Source organism: Chenopodium quinoa, unplaced genomic scaffold, assembly GCF_001683475.1.
Source record: "Chenopodium quinoa cultivar QQ74 unplaced genomic scaffold, ASM168347v1, whole genome shotgun sequence".
In the NCBI taxonomy this organism is placed as follows: Eukaryota; Viridiplantae; Streptophyta; class Magnoliopsida; order Caryophyllales; family Amaranthaceae; genus Chenopodium; species Chenopodium quinoa.
In genome coordinates this window covers 1,419,313-1,431,075 of record NW_018744311.1, presented here as the reverse complement: position 1 = coordinate 1,431,075, position 11,763 = coordinate 1,419,313, and the positions used below count along the sequence as shown (strand labels likewise).

General features: G+C 39.2%; 1 protein-coding gene across 1 annotated transcript; it reads left to right on the top strand.

Annotated features, from left to right (window-relative positions):
- Positions 1-7,900: 7,900 nt before the first annotated feature.
- On the top strand, positions 7,901-10,366 carry LOC110696160. The gene is made up of 2 exons (XM_021873448.1): positions 7,901-9,690; positions 9,775-10,366. Exons 1-2 carry the CDS (start codon positions 7,901-7,903, stop codon positions 10,364-10,366), a joined length of 2,382 nt encoding a protein of 793 aa, XP_021729140.1.
- The last annotated feature ends 1,397 nt before the right edge of the window (positions 10,367-11,763 follow it).

Below are 11,763 nucleotides of genomic sequence, written 5' to 3'. Positions count from 1 at the left end.
GAAACCTTGCTTGTAGGTGCATGTTTAAGGACGGATCGAGAACTTAGTATCATGTATAGGATTGACTGGGTTAAATTATCTGGTTATACATTGTGAATTTCAAATGATGTGCACTATTTTATAATGCAAGTATTATTTGTGCTTTAATTATGCAAGGAGCACTTAAAGGCAAAGGTATGTGATTGGTGTAAAGATCAAATTATTACTCGTTCATGATTATGTAAACAGGATGAGTAAAGGAGAAATTCAAGTCTTGTAAGACGAGGTTAAGGTTTTGGGGTGCCTTATGCACTCAAGGTGTTTATACACCGAGGTAGTAATGGAATAATTAATAAATGTTGTTTGTCACTAATAAATCAAGAATCTAAATTGAGAATTTGCCATGTTTGATTGAATTGCTTTTGGAATGTTTGTATTGATATGTATATGAGTCATCACCAAGTCTAAACCTGTAAATCACGTAAAGTGCAAGATGGATGAGCAATAAAACTCTGGAATGGTGCACATCTGGAGTAATGACAATCAGGGGTTGGGGTACATGGGGTATTAACCATATTGGGGTGTTACAAAATATGACTAACATTTTGAGTCACCAAAAATGGCAAAAGTGACTATCAATCGGGGACGGAGGGTATTAGGGACCATGGTAAACATTTCGGCACTTTTTACCATGAATTTTTCACTTTTTTTGAGGTACTCTTTACCATGAATTTACTATTGACTTAGGGCCTCAAGACTTTTCGCCATCGGGCCACATAACCTCCAAAATTCCTCAAAGAGCGTTGATAATAATCTTCAATTTTGGAATTTTTTGACATTTTTTCATCCAGAAATAAAAATTGCCGAGATGTTTAGCATGGTCCCAAATACCCTCCGATGGTCCAATTAAGTGGGTGTAATGACAGGGTAAAGTTGTATCCCCTAATCAAAAGTAATACCTAATTCCTCTAACTAAAGTAGATAGGGAAGTAGGGTTGATCTCCACAGGGAAACAAGTCTTTCTATTCCTAATTAACTAAAATAATCTAGATTATGAGGTAACCAATATAAATATTTGAATGTGAAACTAAACTACGAGGATTAAGAATAAGGAGAAAATAAAATATAAAAGGATCTAGGGCATAGGTTCACCAATATATAATATTTCAGGGTAGAATATAATAATCATTCATCAATGCATATATTAATCAGATTATAAAGGGCTTTCGCTACGTATTATAATCACACAATTAATTTATCGGTAATAAATCTCATCTTTCGAATCTCGACCTAACCATTTATAAATTAACCTGCCTATGGAAACTAGACCTAAACATCAATTCTCATCTGTCGAATCTCGAATCAATATTGTTAAACTCATGCATAAAGGATCTGCGCAAATCTAGTCACAGAGCATTAAATCAATCAATAGGAAATTAATCTAGCATTGATAATCAACAATAATAAATAACCCCTTCATATTATTTATGGATCCCCATAAACCCTAGAAATAAAACTACTCACACATATTAAAAATTAAACTAATCAAAGCAATAAAATAAATCATGATGAAAGGAATAAAATAAACAACTAGGATTAAGGGAAGAGAAATCGTTACCAAAATAAATCTGGAATTAAGAGTAGATAAAGAACAAAGGTTTTTAGAGAAAGAAATCTAAGAGAACAATTAAGAGAGTAAAGAAAGAGTAAAAAGGAAGAAGAAGAGATCCTAAAATCGTATTATGGAGGAGTATTTATACTCCGTACGAAAATCCTAAACTAAAACAAATTAAAACGTCGTTAATCGTCTCCTAAGAAATACACGCGCCCAATCGGGCGAGGCACCGCCCAATCGGGCGCGCCTTTTTGCTCATAATAATAATCTCGCGCCCGGCCGGGCGCGTCACCGGGCGCCAGCCTAAGCTTCTCTCGCCCGGCCGGGCGCACCTCCGGGCGCCAGCCTATTTGGCCGGGCGGCTCATTTGGGCCACTATTTGGACTACGATTGGGCTCCAATTCTTCGGGCCAATCTGGGTTTCCTCTTCCGGTCTTGAATACTCGGTCCAAATGCCCGGTATCACCTATACCGAGCCCTTAATCACCGGTTCGATGGCTCTAACCGGCCCTGGGCTATAGAATCTGGTCGTGCTTCTCCAATGTTCGTGATTGCTCCAAAATACTCCGGAAGCATAAATCCACTACTAGAAAACAAACAAATTATGACGGACTTGTTCCGACGGACCCGAATTTCCGTCGCAAAAAGTGAAATTTCTGACGGATTTCTGACGAATATAAATTCCGTCAAAAAATTTCCGACGAATTCAATATTTTCGTCGTAAATCCGTCGGAAATTGTAAATTCCGACGGAATTTTTCGTCGAAATTTACAATTTTTGACGGAATTATAGTCCGTCGGAATTTACAATTTCCGACGGAATTTTCCGTCGAAAAATAATTAAAAAAATTATACTTAAATTCCCAAACCCTAAAGCAGCCCCTTCCCCCTTTGTTATTTCCGCCTCTCTTTCTCTCTCTAAAGTTTCTGCTCTCTCCTTCTCTCTCTCCCCTCCTTCGTTCCCCCTTTCTCAGTCCTCTGTTCTCCTTCTTCTCCTTCCCTCTTCTCCTTCGTTCTCCTCTCTTCTCTTCTCCTTCTCTTTCCTTTCTTCTTCTCTTCACCGCCCTTTCTCTCTCCTTCGTTTCTTTTCTCTTCACCTACATCAAACAACGATACAGCACCGACCGACAACAACAACCGCAACAACACACCACCACCAACATCAATCACAACAGATTCGCAACACCAACAACCGGGCTGCATCAATATCAAACCCAACAACCACCGTCTTTTTTGGTAGATCTTATTTAATTTAGGATAGATTCGTAGATCTAGTTAATATTATATGTTATTGTAATGATAAATTGTAAATTTAAATAGATAATTGTATATTTATATATTTGATTTAATTTTTGTTGATTAAACATCGTTTTATTTTATGAAATTTTGTTTAAATATGTAGATCTACTGGTTTTGTGTGTTATTTCTTGCTTTAGTCGTGTAAATTTTTTTTTTGGGTTAATTTACGATTTTTGGGGGTAATTTATGGTTTTTGGGGCTAATTTTTTGTTGTGGTGGTGTCGGTGGTGGTGTATGGTGGTGGGATAGGGTCGGTGGTGGTGTGTGGTGGTGTGTGGTTGTGGTTGGGTCCGGATGGGGGGAAGACTGGTGGTGTGGGGTGGTGGTGTGTGGTTGTGGTTGGGTCTGGATGGGGGGAAGACTGGTGGTGTGTGGTCGTGGTTGGGTCTGGATGGGGGGGACTGGTGGTGTGGGGTGGTGGGTGGCTGTTTTTTTTTTGTTTTTTTAAAACATTTTTACGACGGAATTTCCGTCGAAAAATTCCGGCGGATTATATTCCGTCGGAATTTTCCGACGGATTTTCTCTGGCCTGAAAATCCCTGCCGACAGATGAAATTCCGTCGAAATTTCCGTCGGAATAGTGTTTCCGACGGAAATTCTGTCAGAAAAGCTGATTTTCCTACAATATGTATTTCGACGACCCGTTACGACGGAAATTCCGTCGGAAACCCCATTTCCGACGGAATTTAGGGTGTTTCCGACGGAAAAAGTCCATCGTTATTTGCATGTTTTCTAGTAGTGATCCCTGCAAAAGTCAACCAAATCTACGAAAACACTAGAAAACACCAATTAGTAATAAAAGTGGCTCTAAAGAGCCAAAAACACTACTAATTATGACCAAGGGATGGGGGTAAAATACTATATAAAATAGACACATCATGTAACCATCTAATTTAACTTAAAACGTTCAATTTACCCGTTCACAACTTGTACCGATTTCGTGAAGTCAAACCTACCACGGACATTTACGACAACATTTAATGGTCATATATGGTTCCAAACGGCATTATATGACCCTAATATATATATATATATATATATATATATATATATATATATATATATATATATATATATATATATATATATATATATATATATCCTAGGGCCTCAAGACTTTTCGCCACCGAGCCCTGTAACATCTGAAATTACTCTAAAAGCATGGATAACAGCCTTCAATATTGGAATATTTAGAACATTTTTCGCCTGGAAAAAAAATTGCCGAGGTGTTTACCATGATCCCTAATACCCCTCGGGAGTCCAATTAGGTGGGTGAAACTATCCAGTTTGTCTTAAAACGGTCAATTTACCCGTTCACAACATGCACTGATTTCGTGAACTCAAGCCTACCACAGACATTTATGACAACATATATTGGTCATATATGGTTCCAAACGGCATTATATGACCCTGAGATGTATCCCCTAGGGCTTCAAGTCATTCCGCCACCGGGCCCCGTAACCTCCGAAATTCCTCAAAAAGTGTGGATAATAGCCTTCAATTTTGGAATTTTTTGACCTTTTTCCTCCGGAAATAAAAATGGCTGAGAAGATTACCATGGTCCCTAATATCCTCTGGGAGTAAAATTAGGTTGGTGGAACCATCCAATTTGCCTTAAAACGGTCAATTTACCCGTTTAAAACTTTTACCGATTTCGTGAACTCCAGCCTACCACGGAAATTTATAACAACATATAATGGTCATATATGGTTCTAAACTGCATTATATGACCCTGAGATGTATCCCCTAGTGCCTTAAGACTTTTCTCCACCGGACCCCAAAACTCCCGAAATTCCTCAAAAAGCGTGGATAAAAGCCTTCAATTTTTGAATTTTTTAACCATTTTTCGCCCACAAATAAAAATCGACGAGATGTTTAGTATGGTCCCAAATACCCCCTAAAGTCCAATTATGTGGGAGGAATCATCCAATTTGCCTTAAAACGATCAATTTACCAGTTCACAACATGCACCGATTTCGTGAACACAAACCTACCATGGACATGTTCGACAACATTTAATGGTCATGTATGGTTCCAAGCGGAATTATATGACCCTGAGATGTATCCCCTAGGGCTTCAAGTCTTTTCGTCACCAAGCCCCGTAACCTCCGAAATTCCTTAAAAAGCGTGGATAAATAGCCTTCAATTTTGGATTATTTTGACCTTTTTTGGTCCGGAAATAAAAATGGTTGAGAAGTTTACCAAATTACCTAATATACTCCGGGAGTGCAATTAGGTTGGTGGAACCATCCAATTTGCCTTAAAATGGTCAATTTACCCGTTCAAACCTTTTACCGATTTCGTGAACTCAAGCCTACCACGGACATTTATAACAACATATAATGGTCATATATGGTTCTAAATTGCATTATCTGACCCTAAGATGTATCCCCTAGGATCTCAACACTTTTCGCCACCGGCCCCAATAACCTCAAAAATTCCTCAAAAAGCGTGGATAATAGCCTTAAATTTTGGAATTTTTTGACTTTTTTCGCCTGAAAATAAAAATTGTCGAGATGTTTACTATAGTCCCTGTTATCCTTCGGGAGTCCAATTGAGTGGGTGGAACCATCCAATTTTCCTTAAAACGATCAATTTACCAATCCGCAACTTGCACCGATTTTGTGAACTCAAGCCTACCACAAACATTTATGACATCATTTAATGGCCATATATGGTTCCAAACGGAATTATATCACCCTAAGATGTATCCCATAGGGTCTCACACTTTTCGCCACCGGGCCCCGTAACCTCAAAAATTCCTCAAAAAGCGTGGATAATAGCCTTCAATTTTGGAATTTTTTGACCTTTTTTTGCTCGGAAATAAAAATTGCCGAGATGTTTACCATGGTCCCTAATACCCTCCGGGAGTCCAATTAGGTGGGTGGAACCATCCAATTTGCCTTAAAATGGTCAATTTACCAATTCGCAACTGATAACTTGTTATTTGGCATGATTTTAGGGTACTTTTGAACCTTGTTTTCGTTATTAATCGACATCAAAGTTCATTTTTTATCCTATTTTTATGCAAATTTTGTACCATGCATGCTTCACCGGTTGTTTGTGTTTTTGATGTAATGTAGCTATTTTTAGCACTATGGAAATGATCAAGCATGAGTGAGAAAGGATAAGGGCAAGCTTGGTTGATAGAGCCATGGAGGAAGAAGGAGGAATGCCTTAAAGGGAAATGAAAAGCTTTTGGAGAACCTTGAAAGGTCGTTTGCGTAAGCGTCAACTTCAACCAACCATAACTTTTGATCTTATCAACTTTTTGAAGCGATTCAAATTGGAGATTAAAGTTCGTCTCAAGAGCTTTCCAACGACTGGTCACAAGTCCATTTCCGACAAGAAACGTAGAAGTTACAGCTTCCCAAAGTTAAGCAGTCTAGGCAGGGCATCCTGCACGGACGTGCAAGATGATAGCACGTCCGTGCAAGTCTGCACGTCCGTGCCAAAAGCTGCACGTCCGTGCAGACCTTGGCAGAAGCTTCTGCCTCCATTTTGGCCCTCCTGCACGTCCGTGCCAAACTTAGCACGGCCGTGCTTAGCCTTGCACGTCCGTGCCAAATCTGGCACGTCCGTGCAGACCTGCAGTCGAACTCCTTCCTTGTTTTCTCCGTCCTTTTTATTTGGGGGTCATATAAATACCCCTTTAGAGCTCATTTGTACGGGGAGGCAGTTTTTCAGAGCTTTTCTCTTAGTTTGTAGTCTTAGAACATTAAATTCTCAAATCATTAGTTAGTTCTCAATTATTAGCTTGGAATTATTCAAATTCAATCATTGTAGAAGACAAAATCCACCATTGTTGCTCACCTTGAAGCTTCATAGTAACCATTTCTTACTCATCTTTTCTACTTCTCTTTACTTTGTTGTTAATTATTTGCTAGTTCTTGCATGTTTTGGATTGTTAATTAGCTTAATCCTTAGTTTGAATTTGTTCATGAATTGCTTGAAATCTTTAATTGCTTTAACCCCCATGGATTGTGAGTAGTCTAAATTCTAGGGTTTGGGCAAAACCCTCAATGTAGTCACTAATTACTTGTTGCATGTGCTAATTTGGTTGTTGTGGGATGTTAATTAGTTGAGCTTAAGTGGTTTAATTGCTTAGTTCTTGTATATGGCCATTGCTAGAACTATTTATCCAAGCTTTCTCAACGAAGGATCGAGAGATGAACTTGAGTTAGCTCCCTTATGCTTGATTGACCCGAAATGTCATGAGAATAGGGATTACCGGTCAAGGGAATGTTTATGTCATCGTGATTATGCTTTAACACTTGTTTTATTCTATGTAACCACGAGAGTAGGTCGTATTCATGATTCAAGTAATCCCTCTAGCTTGAGAGAGTAGTTGGGTGCTTTAGATGACTTCCCCTAATTTATCCCATTAATTTACCTTGATTGTTGCATGCTAATTGTGATTTGTGATGAAGTTGAGTGGTATAACCCAAGCCCTAGATTCCTCTTAATATTGTTAACCTCCTCTTAGCTTAGTTGAATTGTGTTAGAAGAAGTTACTAAAAAACCAACCCAATTTAGAATTCGTTTAGCTTATTTAAACGGTAGTACTCGGTGGTTGATTCAACGCCTCTCTTGGGTTCGACCCTTTCTTACCCTTACTATTGTCAGTGAGACCAAGATAGGAATTATTATCTTTGGTAGGCTCGACGACGGCCTATCAAGTTTTGGCGCCGTTGCCGGGGAGGCAAAGTCACATTGAATGTATTATTGTTGAATGAGACTAGATGTGTGTATATGTATAGTAGTTTTCTTACCTTAATTTTTGTTTATGTGTGTTTAAATTGCGATAGTCATTGCTAACGTTTTTCTTAGCTTTGTTTGACTTTGCATGACACGAAAGAGTAAGCAATCACCGCTTATTCCCGTTGATCCAGAGCTAAATAGGACTTTGAGAAACGTGAGGAGACTCTTGCAAGGCACACCCGAGTTTTCCATTGTATATTCGGATTCCGATCCGGAAGAGGTTTTTGGAACTAACGAAGAAGATAACATGGGAGAGAATCCTCCTCAACCATTGTTAAGAGACTATGACCACCCCAACGCATTCCAACTTCGAAGTGGCATACGTCTTCCCACCACAAATGCAAACAACTTTGAACTTTCACCTCAACTCATCCGTATGATTCAAAGCGATCAATTCGGAGGTAGTCCTCATGAGTGTCCTTTTGCTCATTTGGACAACTTTCTTGAGTTGTGTACAACTATCAAGCAAAACAACATTTCGGAAGAGTTCATCCGTATGCACATGTTTCAATTCTCCCTCCGTGATAAAGCAAAACATTGGTTGAGAACGGTTGAAGAGGGATCATTGAGTACATGGGACGAAGTCACTAGAGCCTTCCTTGGAAAGTATTGTCCTCCGGAAAAGACCGCCGAACTAAGAAGAAAGATCACCAATTTCAATCAAGACATTGATGAAACATTGAGTGAAGCTTGGGAGCGTTTCAAAGATTACACAAGGAAATGCCCCCACCATGGTTTTACATCATGGATCATTGTACAAAGCTTCTATGACGGTCTTACTCCTATTTCAAGGGCCAACCTTGATTCCGGGGCCGGTGGTAGCCTCAAAAAGCTATCGGTGGACGATGCATACAAGATGATTGAAGAAGTGGCCAAGCATTATGCATATGGAGGTGATAGAAGGCAACCTCAAACAAAGAAGGGCGGAATTCATGATCTTAGTGCAATAGATCTTATTGCATCAAAGTTTGATATGCTAGCTCACAAGCTAGATCAAGCCACCCTCACACCCTCAAGCTCTTCCTCGCAAGTCATGTCTTGTGAGACTTGTGGAGGAAATGATCACTTGTCCTCTTATTGCAACTCAACGAATCAAGAGCAAGCGGCGGCAATTGGGCAAAGGAATGAACAATACTCCCAATCCCACAATCAAAGTTGGAAGCCCCAACATAACACGGGATGGAAGCAATACAACCAAGGCCCCCCACAAAATAACTACAACCAAAATCAAACCCAACCTCAAAACCACTACAACCAACCTCAATCACAAAACCAACAAGCTCCATACCGCCATCCCAACCAAAGGGATCAAAACCACCAAAGATCACAATATAACCAACCCGCTCCTCCTCCTCCACCTCCTCAAAAGACTAGCCTTGAGTCCGTTCTTGAAACTTTCATGACTCAACAAATAAGGAACAATGCGGAGATGAATGCAAACATCCAACAACTCCAAGCACATAATAAGATAATGGAGGGCCAATTGGCTCAAATTGCACAACAAGTTGGAAGTTCATCCTCCAATCCTAGTGGTCACTTTCCAAGCACAACGGTAATGAATCCAAAAGAGCAAGCGAAATCAATCACCTTGATTATGGAAGGGGGGTATGAAACTCCAATTATGAGAGAAAATTTTGCCAAAAAGGGAGATGAGGGAGATAGTTGGGTAGATGAAAGTGAGTTTGAAAATGAAGTGAGTGAGGAGGCGAGAGGAAGGTCAAAAATGAGTGATGAGGGTGCCTCAAAGAGAGATGAGGGAGAAGTGAAGAGTCAAGCTCCATTGAGAGCATATGAGCCTCATATTCCATTCCCTCATAGAATGATAGAGAAGATGCTAAATGAGAAACTTTCTAAGTTCCTTGATGAAATGGAAGGACTTCAATCAAACATTCCACTTCTCCATGCTTTGTCTCAAATGCCTACATACGCAAAGTTTTTGAAAAATATTCTTTCTAACAAGAGTAGGCTTGAGGAGAGTGATTCTATCTCTCTTCCAACGGAGATAAGTGCTATTCCTCAAAATGAGCTTCCCGAGAAGTTTGGTGACCCCGGTAGTTTTGCTATACCGGTTAAGGTTGGAGATCTTGAATCAACAAATGCTTTGTGTGATCTTGGGGCTAGTGTTAGCCTTATGCCTCTCTCTATGGCAAAAAGATTAAATCTTGGGGAGATTAGCCCCACCAAAATGTCAATCCAACTAGCCGACCGCTCGGTTAAAGTCCCATTGGGAGTCTTGAAGGACATCCCAATTCAAGTGGGGAAGGTTCTTGTGCCTTGTGATTTTGTAATCATGGAGATGGATGAGGATTTTAAAATTCCTATCATATTGGGTAGGCCCTTTTTGAAAACCGCGGGTGTTAATATTGACATGAAACAAGGGCGACTTACCTTACATGTTGGGCATGAAAGAATCTCTTTCTCATTTCCGGAAACGTTGAATGACCCCATGGTTAAACAAGTTCATCGGGTTGATGTTTTGGTTAAAATTTTGAAAGAAGACATGGAGGAGTCACAAGATGAATCGACTCATGCTCCGGAGGTGAAAAAGCAAGAGAGGGCCAAGAAGAAAAAGAAAAACAAGATCAAGTTGATAGACAAGATGTTTGGTTGCATTTCTAGTGATGATAGCAATGTGATTATTTTGCCTAAGGAAAATGGCAAGTGTGTGGGAACAATGAGATGGGTCAAAAAGGTGTGCCTTGACCCTCCCTAATTTTGGATAGCGCAATTTCGTCAAGCTAGTGACGTTAAAGAAGCGCTTCCGGGAGGCAACCCGAATATTTTTGTAGTGGATTAACTTAAAAAAAAAAACAAAAAAAAAAAAAAAAAAAAAAAAAAAACAAAAGAAGAAAAAAAAAACAGCACAAAGTGCATGTCTTCCAACAACAACCAACAGGAACAAAGGTACCAAGGAGGTTCAAGCGTCGAAGAAGACCCGATCCTTGAGTTAGTCTTCTTTCTCCTTTTTTTTTATGAGCTTTTATTGCTTATCATTGAGGACAATGTTTATGATAACTTGGGGGGAGTCATTTGCATGCCTTCTTGCCATGTTGGTTTGTTTGGTTGCGTTTGTTTTGGTTGTTTCATTTCCCTAATATCCAAGACCCTTAATCCAATTTAGCTTCCTTGAAATCCAAATCTCTTGTCATGTGAATATTAGTGTTCCCTCTCTAGTTAGTAATGTGAATATTTTCGCTTTCTCTTCAAAAAAAAAATGATGAAAAAATTGAAAAATGAAAAAAAAAAAAAAAAAAAAATTCCCAAGGTTGAGACTCAAATGACAATGCTTATATGTTTTTCTTGCTTGACTCTTGAGCGATGAGTACTAGTTTTCTTAGAAGGGTGTATGCAAGAGATGGGGTCATTTAGAGGTCTATTAATCTTGATTGCATTAGTGTATATGAAATGAAAGCCAATGAATGCTCAATTGCACACCCAGTATAGGATATTGTCTAATTCGCTCAAGTAGGATATGTTTGAATTGAATTGCGGTCCCTTGTGCCCTTAATGTGCCTCCCTTCCTCCCCGAAATGAAACTCTATTAGGGAATTGGTTATACTTGTATTATGTGTAATAAGTGGCATAATAAGCCACACGTTTCGAATAAAGAAAGAGCCGCTCACAGTTAAAAGAGGCGAGGGCAATAATGTAAAAAAAATGAGAAAAAAAAATAAAAAAAATAAATAGAAAAGAAGGGAGAACAAAAAAAAAAAAAAACTCCCCCAAAAATTCTCAAAATTTTGATTTTCTTTTCTTTAGAGGTCAACTTGTGGATGCCTCCCACACATTGTCGAATTTGTTGCTTATTGTTTCTTGTGAAATTCCCGAGTTAGAGTGTAATTAAGGGGCCTTGGGTGTGCATTTTGGGAGGTGGACTAGCATTTTGAGATTTTATAACCGAAAAAGGGCTTGTTGAAACTTTGGAATATCTAGGTGTGCTCTAATGAACTAGTAAAAGGTCTAAAGAAGTATCCTAGTGCAATCTTGCTTAGTCCTCCTCTTTACCCCCAACTCATGTGCACATTTGTATGATTGGTAATTCTTGAAAGTCGCTCATTTGTCTTGCTTGCGATTTATATCTCGATGAGTTGACTTGGGTGATAATAACAT

Bases quoted from the DNA above. Each gene is read 5' to 3' on its own strand.
- LOC110696160 (XM_021873448.1), top strand. From the start codon at position 7,901: ATGGGAGAGAATCCTCCTCAACCATTGTTAAGAGACTATGACCACCCC. The intron at 9,691-9,774 runs GTTTGGTGACCC...TCTTGGGGCTAG, and splicing joins CAAAATGAGCTTCCCGAGAA to TGTTAGCCTTATGCCTCTCT.